This window comes from Podarcis pityusensis (genome assembly GCF_964106645.2).
Source record: "Podarcis pityusensis genome assembly, chromosome: 7".
Classification (NCBI taxonomy): Eukaryota; Metazoa; Chordata; class Lepidosauria; order Squamata; family Lacertidae; genus Podarcis; species Podarcis pityusensis.
Window position 1 is genome coordinate 87,722,154 of NC_138031.1, and position 18,942 is coordinate 87,741,095.

At 40.6% G+C, this 18,942-nt stretch overlaps 1 protein-coding gene across 5 annotated transcripts in view; it reads right to left on the bottom strand.

Annotated features, from left to right (window-relative positions):
- The window catches only part of FAM193A (family with sequence similarity 193 member A), a 56,565-nt gene that overhangs the window by 28,403 nt on the left and 9,220 nt on the right, over nucleotides 1-18,942 (bottom strand). For 4 of the 5 annotated variants that reach the window (XM_081015139.1, XM_081015138.1, XM_081015141.1 and 1 more), the window contains exons 3-7: nucleotides 16,339-16,413; nucleotides 4,035-4,147; nucleotides 3,242-3,490; nucleotides 1,307-1,457; nucleotides 968-1,150 (exon numbers count right to left, since the gene is read on the bottom strand). In XM_081015139.1, the coding sequence (XP_080871265.1) occupies nucleotides 968-1,150; nucleotides 1,307-1,457; nucleotides 3,242-3,490; nucleotides 4,035-4,147; nucleotides 16,339-16,413 (771 nt within the window). Of the gene's footprint in view, nucleotides 1-967; nucleotides 1,151-1,306; nucleotides 1,458-3,241; nucleotides 3,491-4,034; nucleotides 4,148-13,355; nucleotides 13,479-16,338; nucleotides 16,414-18,942 lie in introns of those variants that run through there. The other variant, XM_081015140.1, reaches the window with a different exon arrangement.

Genomic DNA, 18,942 nt, shown 5'->3' on the forward strand with positions numbered 1-18,942 from the left:
CTAGGCATCCAGGAATTCTCTTTTTATTTTACCTACTTTTTCTTTCTCAACCAACAAGAATGTGCTCTGAGGAAGATCCAAAGGTCCAAAGAGGTATATACAGGAGGAAGTGAACCTTCCAAGTAACAGGTTGTAAGCTCTTTTAGGTTTTAAATGTTAATACAACACTTTCAACAGGCCAAGAAACAAAATGACAGCCAGTCCAGATGAAATAGTACTGGTGTGATACAGTCATATAAGCACAACCCTATTATAACTCTAACACTACATGGATAATGATTGTACAAAAACTTCAAGAGGGTGTAAGAAATAGAAAGGCAAACATTAAGGGTGCATGGATTATGATTACATCAAAACCAGAGATTGGTCTGCTATAATATATGAAAAGAAATCCTTCTGCAACTACATTAGGACAGTTCAAAGGAGGAACTGGGGGAGCACAGATGTTGATATTGACAGCCAGCTGTGGAAATCCTGGAACACACCCTGTAGTGCAGTATATGTAGTTGTCCATGTCCATAGTGAAGTGGTTGGGGAACAAAGGGGATTTGGAGGGACAGCGGGGTAGAGGACAGGCTGGTCTTTCTGTTCAAAAACCAGACACCATAGGATCATATTTTATCTAGCCAGATTCCTAGTTGCAGTTCTGTCTATTAAAAAGGAACGGGCTAAATTTCATATGTCTGACTACCACAATGATTTAAAACACTGAAAGTCTGGAGTGGGAACAGGGGTGGAGGAGCCAGAAAATGAGTGATTGCTAACTTTGGGTGAAAATATCAAATTGAATTATAAATATACAGCTATGTGCAGCATTTCACTATTTTGTAATGTGATATTATTTATTAGTACTGCTGTGATTTCTCTCTTTTTTGAACAATTTATCATTGGCTAACTAAAAAGAAATCCAGAAGAACATTGTTTCAGGGTTCATATAGATTACTCTTAAGAACTAAATGTGTTTTACCTGCTGAATAGAGTATGATGACAAAGAACTGTCTGTTTTCGCTTCATCCTTCCTTCGCACATTAGTTCCAAGCATTAAATCCCCTTCTTGAGCCCTTGGTAAATTACCACCATTCTCTTCATCTGCTTCTTCAGCATCTGCTACTGATGAACTGCTACTAGTGTTACTACTCTGCTGGGGAGACTGATAAATAGTTCAGGGTGAATATGATTTTAAATTACATCTGAATTGCTTTATGATTCTGCTATATGTGTCCACCACCCTGGGACCCCACAAGATGAACAGTGGTATATAAATGTAAATAATAGATGTATAAAATGTATTTCAAAATTACAGTACCTCAGCCTTTAATGCCATGTTTTTGACTCCATCAGTTAACAGTCTGTGGATCCCATTCATGTTTCTGACAGCCTCAGCATTATCGTAGTGATTAATACAATAAATATCAGGTTTTTCTGATACTGCTGAAATATCTTCATTTTCAGTATTACTGTGAAGAAAAGTGGGGTTTTTTGTACATGCTAAGTAGGTAAAGCAATAGAGAACTTTGAAAAGAAAGTAAAATGCAATTTCCACTGGTTTTGAATTTGTAATTTTCTTCTAGAAAATAGGGGTTGGGTGTTTGTTATTTTAATACCATTTCACTGGAATTTGTAACAGAAATAAAAGCTCTGGGTGCAAATCCAAATATAGACGACATGTAAGGCATTTACAGATTTTTCATTTTAAAAAGATGCCATACTGCATTTTAGCCCTAAAAGCATTGATTCAAAGACATGATACATCCTAAAAGCATAATGGATAGCTTTGTGGTAAAAAGGGTTAATTCTGATATCATCATTGTCACTCCCCTTGTACTTGAGTGCCAGTGAAGCAAATTTCTATTCTACGGCAGAGGACTTCCATCACAAGTGAATGGACAAGGTATGCTCAAACCCCTTGTCACTATCACCTTGGTAGTCCAGTGTCTGAAGGCTTGCTCTTGTATGTTAATAATGAATGGGGCTTCTCCATACTTTGCCTAAAGATCAGTATGTTTCAGCTCCCAAAAAACTAAAGTAGCTCAGGAGTAAATCTGCCATTCTGCCCGCCACTTAATTATGCCAGAAGTATAGCCTATGTTTCAAATTTCATGATTCGAGGATAGTTCCAGTTTTTGGGAACAGGCTGATCATAATGGGTCTAATTACAGGTGGAAATGAATCGGCGTACAGGGAGGAAGTTCAAAAGTATCTACATGGTGCTTAGAGAATAACTTGCACCTAAATATTAGCAAGACAAAGGAGATGGTGTTGGACTTTCAGAGGAAGAGAGGGGAACTAGCCCCGCTGTATATGGGGGGGGGTTGTGTAGAGAGAGTCTCTTCCTTTAAATTCCTGGGAGTTTACCTTTGTGAAGACCTCACTTGGAAAAACAATATAACTCAGGTGGTTAGGAAGGCCCAACAGAGACACCATTTCCTCAAGGTCTTGCAAAAGAACAACGTTAAACAACAACTGATGATCTCCTTCTACCAGTCCACAATAGAAAGTGTCCTCTCATATTGTATCACAGTGTCGGTTGGCTTGACAACCACGGACAGAAAGTCTTTACAAAGGGTGGTGAACACAGTACATGATATCATGGGCTGTCCCCTGAGCCCGCTAGATGACGTCACAAGGGATCGTTGCCTTAGGAGAGTGAGAAAAATTCTCAGGGACGATTCAAACCCCAGCCAGCACCTCTTTAATCTTTTACCCTCGGGCAGGAGATATAGAAGTATAATCAGTCTTACCAACAGACTAAAAAACAGTTTCTATCCATGGGCTGTTAGGCTGCTGAATGAAAAATAATATAGTGCAACTGACTTTCGGGGTTGGTGTGTTGTGCGACAAGCACACAGATGAGATTGAGTGTTTGTGGGAGGGGGGAGGCCTGGTTAATTTCATTGTACACAGGTTGTACATTGACAATAAAGGTGCTATTATTATCATCACAAGTTTAAAAATATACAGTATTTCTAAAGCTGGGGTCCACAGGAGCCTCAAGTGTATGTGTAAGTGCTTCTATATTTACAGCAGGGTCTCATCTTCTTTGTCTTCTAACTTGCATTCTATGCCCTGTACCAAGTGCTGCTCACCCTCTTCAACACCAGCACATGGAACTGCCACTGGAAAAGCAGTAAGCACCCAGAAAATCCACTGTACACAAAGAAATTCTTTTCACTACTGTTAGATTCTGTTCTCAAAATTTCACATTTTACTATGATCAAAAGAACAACAAGGCCACACTTACAAAGGTGATCCAGAGCTATTATCTGCAAGGATGAGTCTTTGTCTGTCTATCTGCTGGTCAGTAAAAGGAGAACTGGAACTAGACCCTGAGCTTCCTGATGATATACTTCGTAAGTGCATTTGAGAGAGATAATCGGGAGCAGAATCAATTTGAAGGGGAAGCTGGTTACTATGGACATCGTCTGTAGCTGGTGAATCCATGATTCCACACATCAGAATATGCGAAAGGCTGCAGTCATCACAAGTACATCTGTTCATGAATTCAAAATAGAATATTATCAACACCAATATTTTGTTCAATTTCATTAAATTAAATATTCACACATAAAACAACCAGTGGAAATTTTTTCCTGTGAGAAGTTTGGACAGAGTCCAAAAGCCAGGAAGATTTGCAGCGTTTCCCACAGGCGACATGAAGCAAGGCCAGAGACAGAGCTGCAGCACAGATATGGTGACTAGCTGTTCCAGTGCAGAGGCGAAGGCAGACCTTTGTGGAAGATGGAATTGGTTCACCAAAGGGTTAAGACAGAGCTTTCCAAACTTTTCATGTTGGTGACACACTTTTTAGACATGAATCATTTTGCAACACATTAATTCAGTTTTACTAGCAAACCAGAGGTTAAACTAACCCCTTTCCAGCACCGGAAGGAGTGTGGGGAGTGTTCACGCAACACACCTACACACTGCAACCAACAGTCTAATGTGTCGCGACACACAACTTGGAAAGCTCTCAGTTAAGATTTTATTATGAAATAATATTTTACTACTATAGCTATTAAATATTATCTACTCACCTGTGCCTGAAATTGCAATTAGGACAGTCAGAAATACTCAGTCTTGATGACAACAGATGTCTCATTGTGTCTGTGAAGTTATTTTCTCCAGATATTGCTTTACTGCCATTTAACTAGAATTAGCAAGGATATATAAAAACTGTGAGCTATTTTCAGTAACATTTTAATTGCTGTTGACAAAAAATAATTTTAAAACCATAAATTCAAAATGAAATTAATAACCTGATAAAGCACAATCTGATAATATACACACTCCATCAAGTAATTGTACTAATGCCTCTTTCTGAGGCTTGCAAATTACTACTCTCCTGGTCACCTGGGGCAAGTACTATAGAAATTGTCCTCAGGTAATAAGGACTAATCAAGACTCATGTCTGCAGTTAGGTGAAATATGAGCCTGCTTTTTAAAAAATCAAAATCCATTACACATGTTCAGTTCAGCACTTAGTAAGGATTCAGTACCAATGCGTAACTGAATAATACGTTCAATTTGGCATGTTTCATAAACAACGCTATACGGTGGTACCTCACAAGACGAATGCCTCGCAAGACGAAAGAGTTTTTCGTTTTTTGAGTTGCTTCGCAAGACGAATTTCCCTATGGGCTTGCTTCGCAAGATGAAAAATGAAAAAAACGAAAACGTCTTGCAAGTTTGTTTCCTTTTTCTTAAAACCGTTAATATCCAGGGTGACTTCGAGGAGCAACTCATAGCACGCGGTGTGGTAGCCTTTTTTGAGGTTTTTGAAGACTTTGGTGATTTTGAAGACTTTGGGAAACCGTGCTTCGCAAGACGAAAAATTCGCAAGACGAAAAAACTCGCAGAACGAATTAATTTCGTCTTGCGAGGCACCACTGTATTGCAGCTGCATTTTGTAGTCAATTGTGACTCTAAAATTGTCCACTTGATTACTTGTACTAGATTATTTACATTCAGCATGTCCTGAAACTGAAATGTTTGAATTTGTTAGGCAAGCCCTTCTTTGTATTTAAAAGAAGGTGCAGCTGCTGATCTCTTACTAAGAAAGAGACTGACACTTTACTTGGAACTAAGTCTGAGATCAAAGGAGCTAATTTCCAAGCATATGCAGTTGAGGTCCTAGGCACGTTTACCTGAGAGTAAGTCCCAGTAGGCACAACAGAATTTCTCCTGAGTAAATACATGATTAGGCTATATGTGTCAGTCTAAGTATGTTAGTTGTTGTTTTTTTTTTGTATTTTATTGGGTCAGGGAAGGTAGGAGGAAGAGAGAATTGTTTCTCTGAAGTTAACTCATGACAAAAATATTTTTAGGAGACCATCATTCATACTTTTTCTTAATCCTCTAATCCATGGATGGCTACAGCAAAAGGGATACTATTGAAGGAGGAGAGAGTATCTAAAATGATACTTCTTCAATAGAATCCCCCATATCTATCTATATCTGTAGCTCCATTCCACACATGTATGGGCAAAGAGGTTATTAAAAAAAGTTGTGGCCCACTAACTATTGTGGACATGTTTAAAAGGCTGCTCTCATATTAAACAAACACTAAATAAAACTCAATATTGTAGCTGTATATAGGTTGTTTTTAGTTAAACTGTACAGAGACCAAAGCTCTGAAATTCTTAATTCATATCAATCCAAGCTTTTTTCACTACATGAAGCAGACAGAGAAGAGATACAGTAGTGGCCAAAATTGTGGAAACCTTTTGGAAAACGTGCATTACACTCTTCATTAAATTATTTTTCCTTTGATATATAATTTTATGGCATTACTAAAAAAAAACACGTTAAAAAAAGTAGTGCTATGAGCCATCATTGCCAAAATAAGATGACACCTGATTGGCTCTCTAAACACTCCTTTTTCTGGTTATTTGGCTATAACTTTTGATAGAGTACAGATAATTAAACAGACTTTGTTGCATTACATTCTTCATTAAATTATCTTTCCATTGATATATAATTTTATGGTACTACTCCCCCCCCAAAAAAGGTCGTGTTATGAGCCATCAAACCTCGGAAATACACTTTCTCCAAAAGGTTTCCACAATTTTGGCCACTAGTGTACGTACCGAAAATGGGTGTCACCCTTTTCTGCTAATGGCATTTAGGAATCAATAGTCTCTGATAATCCACTGTTCTACATGTCTGCCAGACAATATACAGTGTGATCACACAGTATCAGAAATGCAGAGTTTGAGCCAACAGTTTTGCAAGTCAAGCATTGATCCCCGACTCCATCAGGGCTGCAGGTCAGAGGAATCAACAGCAAACAGTTCAATTCAGGATATTATCACAACAGCTGTGACCTTCTTAGTTTTGGATATCAGGTGCTAAGAAATTCAGTCCTGTGCTTGCTGTCCATCATGAAGTTGTCATATCTGCTCAATACATTTTTTTTAGAAGTGGACCAATCTAATCATAAGATTGTACAGCTGGAAGGGACTATGAGGGCAATCTAATCAGTCTGAAGAGCAGCATCTTGTGCTTGTGTAAACAATGATCTAATCATGACAATAATATCTGCCATGCCCCTGATAAAGCAGAATGTTTCTAGAGCCACATGTAACATTAAATACAACACAAGCTTTGTAGCCCTCTAGTGACCATGTGAGGTGATGCCAGAATCCTTCTACTTAAAGATATCCGGACTTCTGGTTTCCTGCTGTGGGAAATGGCTGCCTCCCACATGAATGGACCCAAGCCGTGCCAGTAATTCAGGGCTGATATGAGGGTAATTAGCCCTGGCAGATTCTCCAAGGTGAGGGAGGACTGTCTCACAGACCCACAAATTGTCCGTGATCTGTTGGCTTGCATCAAGGTGCGAGCGACAGGGACGCTGTGTCTAAGAGCACGGTATGGCTGGCACTCTCCAGAGCCACTCCTGCATGCAGGAGACACCTGTTTTCTAAAATAAGAAGATTTGGACAAAAATCAAGCATGTTCCAGATGGAGGAGATTAAGGGAAAAAACTGTCAAATTATGCAGCCGTTGAATGCAGAACTTTGGACTTTAAATGGACTCTCATCTTGAAACGTGGACTAAGGAGGTAGCTACACTCCAAAGAATTAGAAAGCTGGAGCTCTTCTTGGAAGCAACAGAGCACACCGTCTCCACCAAGGAGGTGACAGGGGACTCCCCTGAGAAGGAGGCTAGTTCACCAACACAGGAGCCAGATATATGGAGAAACGTGACTCAAAGAAGTAGGAGGCCCAGGGTTCGCTCTGATTGTTTAGAAATACACAATCGCTTTGAGGTCCTCTCCCCTAGCATGGAAGACGAAGAGCAGACTCCATTTGAGGATCTCTCCCTCATTACAGTCGATCAGGTATATGAAGACGAGCAGCAAAGTCAGTCCTCAGGGAATGTGCAGGCGACCTTGGAACGGACAGCTCACGGAAGGACCCCGAACAAACCTAAGAGGAGGCGTGTAGTGGTGATAGGGGATTCCCTACTGAGGGGAACAGAAGCAGTGATCTGTGGGCCTGACAAGATGTCTCGGGAAGTGTGCTGTCTCCCTGGGGCTAAGATCCAAGATGTAACTGAACGACTGCAAGGAATCATAAAACCCACTGACAAATACCCCTTCCTCTTGGTTCATGTGGGAACCAATGACACTGCAAGCAATAGCCTCCAGAAGATCAAAAGAGACTACGAGGCTCTGGGCAGGAAATTGAAGCAATTAAATGCACAAATTGTCATCTCATCTGTCCTCCCAGTTGAACGACGTGGCCCAGGGAGAGAGGGAAAAATAGTGGAAGTGAACAGCTGGCTTCGCAAATGGTGTAAACAGGAACGGTTTGGATTCTTAGATCACGGACTGCAGTTTCTTGAAGATGGACTTCTGGCAAGCGATGGGCTGCACCTCACAACGGTTGGGAGAAATGTTTTTGCCAAAAATCTCAGAAACCTCATCAGGAGGGCTTTAAACTGACTAATGTGGGGGAGGGAGACAGTGCTCCTGAAGGTAGGAGTCTATCAATTGATGAAGATGATCATCCAAATGTCATAGACCAAATGGAGCAAACAGCACGCAGACCTAGTGGTAGGAGGAAAAAATCCTTAAATAAGAGACACGGGGGAATGATTAATGGACTTCAATGTCTGTACACTAATGTGCAAAGCATGGGAAATAAACAAGATGAGCTTGAGCTCTTGGTACAGCAAACTAAATATGACATAATAGGCATCACTGAAACCTGGTGGGATAAGTCCCACGATTGGAATGTAATAATGGGGGGATACAATCTATTTCAGAGAAACAGACCAGACAAGAAAGGAGGAAGAGTGGCGTTATATGTCAGGGATGTGTATACCTGTGAAGAGATCCAAGATTTAGAACCTCAAAGCCAAAGTGAGAGCATTTGGGTCAAAATTAAGGGAGAGAAGAATAACAGTGACCTCATTGTGGGAGTTTACTATAGATCCCCAAGCCAAACGGAGGACATAGATGATGCCTTCCTGGAACAGATGGCCAAGCATGCAAAAAGAAGGGAGATAGTAGTAATGGGGGACTTCAATTACCCGGATATTTGTTGGATGTCAAACTCAGCCAAGAGCATAAGGTCAAACAGATTCCTCACTGGCCTTGCAGACAACTTCATTGTCCAGAAAGTGGGAAAAGCAACAAGAGGAACAGCCATTTTAGATCTGGTCCTAACCAATGTTGATGACCTGGTTAGTGGGGTAGAAGTGGAAGGATCATTAGGCGCGAGTGATCATGCTCTTCTGAAGTTTACTATACAGCGGAAAGGAGCAGCCAAGCATACTAGGACTCAATTTCTTGACTTTAAGAAAGCCGACTTCATAAAACTTAGGGAAGTGCTGGGTGAGATCCCATGGACAGTAATACTAAAATGAAAGGGAGTTCATGATGGCTGGGAGTTTGTTAAGAGGGAGATACTAAAAGCACAACGTCAGGCAATACCAATGAGATGGAAACATGGAAGGTGCCTAAAGAAGCCAGGGTGGCTATCTAAAGAACTTTTAACTGAGTTAAGATTAAAAAAGGATGTGTACAAAAAATGGAAAAGGGGGGAAACCACCAAAGAGGAATTCAAACAAATAGCCAGCACGTGTAGACACAAAGTCAGAAAAGCTAAAGCACAGAATGAACTCAGGCTTGCTAGAGAGGTTAAAAGCAACAAAAAAGGCTTTTATGGGTATGTTCGTAGCAAAAGGAAGAACAAAGAAACAGTGGGGTCACTCAGAGGAGAAGATGGTGAAATGCAAACAGGGGACACAGAAAGGGCTGAACTCCTCAATGCCTTCTTTGCCTCAGTCTTCTCCGATAAAGAAAACAATGCCCGACCTGAAGAATTTAGAGCAAATGATTCAGCAGAGGAAACACAGCCCAGAATAACTAAGGAGATAGTACAAGAATACTTGGCTAGTTTAGATGTATTCAAGTCTCCAGGGCCAGATGAACTGCATCCAAGAGTATTAAAAGAACTGGCAGATGTGATCTCAGAACCACTGGCAGTCATCTTTGAGAATTCCTGGAGAACAGGCGAAGTCCCGGCAGACTGGAGGAGGGCAAATGTTGTCCCTATTTTCAAAAAGGGGAAAAGAGAGGACCCAAATAATTACCGCCCAGTCAGTCTGACATCAATACCAGGGAAGATTCTGGAGCAGATCATTAAGCAAACAGTCTGTGAGCACCTAGAAAGGAATGCTGTGATCACCAATAGTCAGCATGGATTTCTGAAAAATAAGTCATGTCAGACTAACCTGATCTCGTTTTTTGACAGAATTACAAGCCTGGTAGATGAAGGGAACGCAGTGGATGTGGCCTACCTTGATTTCAGCAAGGCATTTGACAAGGTGCCCCATGATATTCTTGTAAAGAAGCTGGTAAAATGCGGTCTTGACTATGCTACCACTCAGTGGATTTGTAACTGGCTAACTGACCGAACCCAAAGGGTGCTCATCAATGGTTCCTCTTCATCCTGGAGAAGAGTGACTAGTGGGGTGCCACAGGGTTCTGTCTTGGGCCCGGTCTTATTCAACATCTTTATCAACGACTTGGATGATGGACTCAAGGGCATCCTGATCAAATTTGCAGATGACACCAAACTGGGAGGGGTGGCTAACACCCCAGAGGACAGGATCACACTTCAAAACGACCTTGACAGATTAGAGAACTGGGCCAAAACAAACAAGATGAATTTTAACAGGGAGAAATGTAAAGTATTGCACTTGGGCAAAAAAAATGAAAGGCACAAATACAAGATGGGGGACACCTGGCTTGAGAGCAGTACATGTGAAAAGGATCTAGGAGTCTTGGTTGACCACAAACTTGACATGAGCCAACAGTGTGACGCGGCAGCTAAAAAAGCCAATGCAATTCTGGGCTGCATCAATAGGAGTATAGCATCTAGATCAAGGGAAGTAATAGTGCCACTGTATTCTGCTCTGGTCAGACCTCACCTGGAGTACTGTGTCCAGTTCTGGGCACCACAGTTCAAGAAGGACACTGACAAACTGGAACTTGTCCAGAGGAGGGCAACCAAAATGGTCAAAGGCCTGGAAACGATGCCTTATGAGGAACGGCTAAGAGAGCTGGGCATGTTTAGCCTGGAGAAGAGGAGGTTAAGGGGTGATATGATAGCCATGTTCAAATATATAAAAGGATGTCACATAGAGGAGGGAGAAAGGTTGTTTTCTGCTGCTCCAGAGAAGCGGACACGGAGCAATGGATCCAAACTACAAGAAAGAAGATTCCACCTAAACATTAGGAAGAACTTCCTGACAGTAAGAGCTGTTTGACAGTGGAATTTGCTGCCAAGGAGTGTGGTGGAGTCTCCTTCTTTGGAGGTCTTTAAGCAGAGGCTTGACAACCATATGTCAGGAGTGCTCTGATGGTGTTTCCTGCTTGGCAGGGGGTTGGACTCGATGGCCCTTGTGGTCTCTTCCAGCTCTATGATTCTATGATTCTTTCCGTACTTGTTATATACATCACGATTTGGCGAAGCTCATCCAGAAAGAATTTAATTACTTGAACGAAACACAAGAGGTGAAAATTTTAATTGAATGCATGATGCACAGCCATCAACGGAGAACTCTAATTAGAATTAGAGCTGGCAAAATAAGATCAGATATGGCGGCTCAGGCTGAAGATGGAAAGAAAATGGCAATCATTATTGCACAGTTACAAAAAAAGGGGGGTTCTAATGGAAAAGAGCTCCTTTGAACTTGGGGTGTATTTCATTCTAAAATACATCTGCTTGTATGGATTATTTTTATACATGATTTTGTATAAGATTTTGTATAAGACAGAAATTGTGGACAGAAGGATGGAGAGTGCTGGATCCCTGCCAGCTCTTCTAGGGCCTGGAGGAGCTGGGGGGGGGGGAGGTCCTTTTATTCTTGGAGGAATTTAAATAATTCTCACATAATATACAGCTGGAAAGCATGCCCTACAATACAGCATTATATACAGTGGTACCTCGGGTTACAGACCCTTTAGGTTACAGACGCTTCAGGTTACAGACTCTGCTAACCCAGAAATAGTACCTCGGGTTAAGAACTTTACTTCAGATGAGAACAGAAATCGCGCGGTGGCGGCACAGCAGCAGTGGGAGGCCCCATTAGCTAAAGTGGTACCTCAGGCTAAGAACAGTTTCAGGTTAAGAACGGACCTCCAGAACGAATTAAGTTCTTAACCCAAGGTACCACTGTACAGACATATACGGACACCAGCTCATTAAGAGACATCAGAGAGAACTTGTTGACTTGCCATTTATAAACTCTATTTTTGGAACAAAGCCCGGTGCCTTTAATGAGAACTTGACGAACAAAGGAGAGATAAGAGGACTGAACACCAAAATAATTGGACAGAGAATAAGATGAATAAAAAATGCCTCCTGTGTGTTAACAATACAAAAACTTTGCTACAGAAGATGTGAACCACAGGAACAATAACTAATTAGACTGAGAATAAGGACGATTATCTCTAGACATCTGGAACATGGGAAGTCCCCCCCCCCAAAAAAAATTTTAATAATTGAAATATATAAATGGTGGTATTGTTATTATTGTAATTTGGATTGATTTGATTTAATCTGTCATTAATTGGAAGATTGTTATTGAAAATGAATTTTAAAAATTAGCATAAAAAGATACCAAAGAGGGTCTGGTAAAAACAACCAATTACAGGACTAGATTAAGATAATGATAGAAGCTTAAAATCTGAGAGTTCAGAATCACTTTTAGAGTCCAGGGTTTAGCTTCCTCAAGAACAGAACAACCCATACGTTTTGTCCACCTATGACACCTATTTTCCCAACCACAGCAGCAGATGGGCTTTTGTAAATGAAACATACTTTTATTGTGAAGCAACAAGGCAGGCATCTACTACCCAGTCACTGAGTTCAATAGCACTTACTTCATATTAAGTGTCCCTAGGGTATAAGTATACCATTATACATTATAACACAAATGGCTGGAAGTTTGGTCCCTTTGTGAAGAAATGTGTTGTAATACATAAAATATGAACGCCAATGTAATTATTTAAAAGTTGCCTTCACTCTAAAATATATTCTGTTTGTCAGAAGGTATATGGTGGAAACCAACTGATGAGGTAATTTAACATAAAAATATGAAGTCTGACAATATTTTATGTGGGTATCCTCAATTATATGTCATTTCACATAAGCAGCCTTTTGTTCATCTTCAAGAACATGACTGAAAACTGTTCTGAGCATTGGCAACAAAACTGGGTTCAAGCACCAAACAAACTTTCAATCCCAACTAGGCAGATAGGTCTTACGTTCCCAGCTTGCCAGGGAGAAAATGAGCCAAAAATATTTTAAACGTCTTTTAAAATGAACTAATTGGTTTCATTTTTCTGCTTCTAGAAAGCTTTTAGGCTGCATTTTACCATTTTTATTGTTGAATTTTAATTGTATTGCATTTTAATGTTGTGGTTTATTCTTTGTTCAAATATCCAGCCACACCAGGCTTACTGAATCACTGTGAGTAAAGAAAACCTCTCAGACAGTAACAATTACAAATTAAAGGTACACTACAGGTGGGTGTGATCAGACCTATAACAGTCATGTGGCTTTGCGACTGCAAAATGCACCCATGCATTTTGATATACATGTAATTTTCATCCACCTTACAGAATTTCATATCCAAATAGCCTTAAAGCTTTGCAGAATTATCTTGAAGAATATAGAAGATCCATGCAATCATGGAAACTAGAATACAGGTTGCAGGAGCACTGAAATAATTTATTCCAAATATGTATTTCAGCTGATGCAAACATTGGCACCAAATCCTGTCAGCTTGAAATCTTGCATTTCAGAAAGTTACTCACAGAGCAGAGACCCCCATACCTGATATGGTTTTCAGAGAACTGGCAGCTTTTCTTGATGCATTGAGTACACTCAATGTACTGAGTGAACACTCTTCAGTACCACATGAAATTCTGGTCAGGTATGAAGAGTTCTGCAAGGCAACTGAAGAAGGTGTTCAGTTGAAGACAAAGCGAGGTACTGGATGGTTTACCAAAAATTCTTACATTTCTTTCAAGAAGCAAAAAAGAGGCTTTGACCTACTACTGTCCACTGAGGCTTTCTGTCCTTTGTATTCATAACTATGCAAGCTGGTTGGTGTAATTCCACAGCAACTTTCTGAAAATGCAGGAATTTCATTCAGGAATCAAAACTGAATTCCACATGTATTCCTTTACAATCTGAAGATCATGGAAGTTAAGCAGTTTAGCTGAGCCCTGGTGTTTTGACTAGAAGTCTATGTTCTTGCAGTAAGCAGGCTAAAGCATTTACTAACTTCATTTCAATAACAGAATGGTGGGCTCAGGTCATTACATCAGAATGTGCCTACTTTTGTACCTGTTTCACCAGCTTGGTTTTGTTTGGGTGAGCTTTCAACCTCATCAAAGAGCATCAAAGAACATGAGGACAAATGTCTGATTGCACAAAGCGCATGCAATTCCTTTTGTGACAGTAAAACAAAAAACACCCCATTATTATGAATTCTGGAAAGGATGCTAGGATGACAACCAGGGTTCTCTCCCTGAATGCTAAAGAAAATTGCTGAGCAGTAGATGCTGATAGATTTAAGAAACTTGCTTGTAAGTGATGTTTCCATTTGCTTTAGGATGTGAGAAGACAAAGAAAAAAGATTTTTAACAGAAAATCCCTGGAGATCTAATTGGGAGAATCCTTTACAGTACATTTGAAAGAAAAAAAGGGAGCAAAGGCCTGTGCACTCAGATTCACCAACTCCCTTATCAGTTGCTTTGTGCCCTATTATTAATTTGATGAACAAATATGATGAATCCATACTGTTAAGGCACTTAGAAAGGTTTGTGACAAGTGATTCCTGTGGTTTTGTGAAAATGGAATGTTTTGTCTTCATCTCTTTGGAGATTTGCATGTTTGGGCAACTTTCTCTCCATGTTTTGTGAAAAATACAGTCTAACATCTTAATGAATTGATGCCATACTCCCATAACTATTTCACCACCTATTGAGATTTTGGATCAAGAGAAAAGATTTAACATTGAAGAGTAAGGATTATAGTTCAATATTTCTGATGCAGCTTATCACAGACCAGATCACTTCTGAAAGCACTACAAAACAATAACTTCAAGCAATCACTGCTTTCTTATGTGGTTAAAGGACTGAATAAAGAATGGCACTACCTGGCACCAAGGAGGTCTATAATATGATGGTGATTTGACACACAAATGACAGTTGGGGTGGTTAATGAGCAAGAGATACAGATTATAGACTGGGGTGGTAGTAAGCCGTTCTGAGAGGATATTCATCTCCACAGGTGATGAATGCCTAATCCTAAGCAAGTCTACTCAGAAGCAAGTCCTACTCTGCTCAAATGAAGCCTTTTCCTGGAAATGTACGCTGAGGACTGCAATCTATGAGGAGACTGAAACAGATTCAGTTATGGAAGAAATAAGATAGAAAATACAAGAGGAAAAACAAAAAGTAGCATTACAAGAGGATGATCAAAAAGGGCTACAACAGCAAATGGGGAAAAAGACTCACTGGACCACAACGTGCATTTCTCATTTTTGTTTGTTAAGAAAACAATGCTTGCCAAACTATTATCTTTAAATGAATTACTTCAGTATCCTAAGCAAAAATTTAATTTAATTTGAGGCTAGTAATTATGGATTCAGATTCAATAGAAATGTGAGGAGTATCATTAGGAATTTTGCTTATTGGGAGAACCCACCCGAGTGCTCTCTGTTGTCAAGTTACAAGTCAGATAACCATTCTGAAGTTTTTGTCAGAGGATACAACTCATTTAAGTGAATCTGTTACTGTACAGTGGTACCTTGGGTTACAGACGCTTCAGGTTACAGACTCCACTAACCCAGAAACAGTACCTCAGGTTAAGAACTTTGTTTCATGATGAGAACAGAAATCGTGCAGCAGGGCACAGCGGCAGCGGGAGGCCCCAGTAGCTGAAGTGGTGTCTCAGGTTAAGAACAGTTTCAGGTTAAGAACGGACCTCCAGAACGAATTAAGTTCTTAACCCAAGGTATCACTGTACTGGAAATTGAGACAATTCTGAATCTTAAGAAAAGTAAGTCTTCAGGCTCCAATGGCTTGCCAACCCTATGTGCTGAATACTGTAATGTATTTGCAGATATTTGAGTAGAAACACGTAAGCAGTTAACAAAATCTTAACCAAAGTAACAGAACCTCAAACATATGGAAGGAACTTAGTATTGACCTATTTAATTCATTATAAAGTGTATTACAGCGGTACCTCGGGTTACATGTGCTTCAGGTTACATGTGCTTCAGGTTACAGACGCTTCAGGTTACAGACTCCGCTAACCCAGAAATAGTACCTCGGGTTAAGAACTTTGCTTCAGGATGAGAACAGAAATCATGCTCCGGCGGCACGGCAGCAGTGGGAGGCCCCATTAGCTAAAGTGGTGCTTCAGGTTAAGAACTGTTTCAGGTTAAGAATGGACCTCCGGAACGAATTAAGTACTTAACCCAAGGTACCACTGTAATAGGTTAATGGGAATCTGTGCATTTTCAGTTTATTTAAAATAATGCAAATACAAATTAAGGAGGACAGTTATGCTCTAAGTACCCTTTCAGTGGTGGCTGTTTGAAGAGTACACATACAATATACAGACTTGAAGAAAAATTAATATTGCTGAAAAGCACAGAAAGGCTCTTCCAATTCTTTATATACAATTATGGCAGCAATCCTATTCACATTTTACTAGAAGCAAGATTCACCAAACACAGTGAAATTTACTTCTGAGTAAACATGCATTGAATTGAGCCGTGTTAGATGGAAGTATATAGTTTTACCTGTTCTATGAAATGCCTCTTCCTAAAAGCTTCCCAGTCTTCTTTCAGAAAGGGTTCTTTTGTTCTCACTGTCACCTGGAACAAAATTAAGCTAAGTTCACTGATTAACACTGGTTGATTTCTACTTTACCCAACTCAGAACATACATGCTTATATCCCGATTATTGAATAATATAGCAGCTTAAGGCCATAAGATTTGTATCAACAAAAGTTATGGTACATAGATGCAGAAAAAATGCAGGTGATGTATTGAATTACATTGAATTGAGCTGGTTCCTACCTTTTCTAATGTAGAAACCTGCTTTCAAGCTCACACAAGGCTAAACTTAAAATTGAAAAGCTGGCAACAAATATCCTATACAAACAATTACATGGCTAGCACAATTAGATAGAACACTGTTTATATTTTATTATAAGTGTTCTAAGATCAAAGCGGATGGCTAGGGCTCAGAAGTAGCACAGCATGGTACACATCCTAACGAATCCAACATACACCCACTAAATTATTGCTTCTTGCTCGCTCAACCCTGAGCCACAGAACCATCAGCATTGTTATTTTCCTTGGCTGAAGGGAAGTCAGTGGCAGTAACTACCCCATCCCTCAATCCATTAAAACCCCCTCTCTCTTCAGGCTTGGGCCTGAATATTCTGAGGAAATGAAAGCAGTATTCAAGGAAACTGCCAATCTATCACACTGGGGAATGTTGGGATTGGGGAAAGCGGAGATCATTTTGACACATGTTTTTAAGCAAAAGGAATGTCAAAAACCCTCCACTTCTTAGTCCACATCTGAACAATGAAGCTAATAGATATATGAATGCTGATTATATGACATTTTAAAATCTGTGGTTTTGTAAGCTGTCTGGAATCGATATCCTGTTAGCAATATATAAATTAAACCTTAAGATCCTAGGTTCAATACGCAGCATCTCCAGACTCTTGTGCCAGTCAGTGTAGAGCACAAGTGGCCAACCCCATATGGGCCACTTTGACAGGTGGCCACCCACTTGGCAACGACCCAACTGCACATAGCGTCAGGTGACTGTAACTTAAATCTGTGGCTAAAAATATGTACCAGGAGTGCATCACTCCCAATTCTTCATCTGAAGCTGCAAACTGAAGTTATAACATGGCACCTTTTTCTGGCATTTTGAAAAGAGAGAGAAAATAAGGCACCTGAATCAAAAAGCACAAAATTCAAATCACAAGTACAAAAGAAAAATCAGAGTCATGCATTCCTTATTCTTCCTTTTGGAGCCCATGCTTTTTACAGCTGCTGCTTTACCTGTTCTCTACCCAACTTCATACGGCTACAGGCAGGCATGACTTGGGCAAAACAACTTCATGGGGAGGCTTGATGGGCTGAATTCGCCCCCCCCCGGCCCCTCACAAGAACCACCTGCCCAGTGGGAGGGAAGAAGATAGGGAGGCAGGTGGTCAAAGACAATGTCAGGGCCTGCTCCAATCAGAGTACTCCCTCCTCTCAACAACCCCAGGCCAATGGACACCATCTGTCCTATAGGAAGGAACACCTGATGCCAACTTCTGCTTCAGTAGGACTGATAGTTGTTTTATGAGCATGTGATTCTTGGTGTATCTGTTGTGCTTTATAAACACTGTTCCACTTTGAGGACTCTGACTGGAAAGGGAGATATAAATCTACTAAATAAATTGATAATAAAGAGGCCTGCAGGCTAGAGACTACCCACTGCTGATATAGAGACAGTAAAGAGATAAATAGGCCAATGGCCTGACTCTGTATTCTTATCATCACCTTATTCAGGTCATAAAGCTTTAGACCAGAAGTTTTACAGAGGTCTGTATCCTTCAAAATAGCTTAAATACACATAAAAACTTTTGTTATTAGTCTTTTTAAGCTTCTCTGAAACTATCTGAACTTATTCACTAAAAGATAATAACTTTATATTAATGTCAAATTGTAGGTACTATAATTTGAGGTATTTACAGTATGCATACATAAAAGATCTGTTTGAGGAAACTATGAAAAATGCATGCTATAAACCTTTTAATGAAGTATTTAAAAACCTGTATTTCTGAATTTTAACACAATATAAATGAATTGCTGTCGATACTGTGAAGCTAGAAGATATTGAAGGATGTTCAAAATGGGTATGAATCTACCGTAGATTCCGGCGTATTAGGCGACTGGGCGTATAAGACAATCCCCCCAATTGGCAGCTGCCAATTTGGGGGGTCGACTTAAACGCCCAGTCTTATACGCGGCAGCTTCGCTGGGCAGCAGCAGTGGGCGGCGAGCTCTGCGCGAGGAGGAAGCCGCCCAGCGAAGCCGGCTTAGCATCGCTGGGCAGCTTCGCCAGTCAGCTTCCTCCCGGTGCGGAAGAGAGCCCGCCATCTATTGCTGCTGCGACAGCTTCGCTGGGCAGCGGCAGTGGGCAGCGGGCTCCATGCCAGGAGGAGGTCGCCCAGCGAAGCTAGCTTAGCATTTTCTGGGCCACTTCACCAGGCAGCTTCCTCCCAGCATGGAGCCCGCCGCCCACTGCCGCTGCCCAGTGAACCCATACCCGGCGTATAAGACGACTCCCAACTTTTTAGAGAATTTTCCGGGGTTAAAAAGTCGTCATA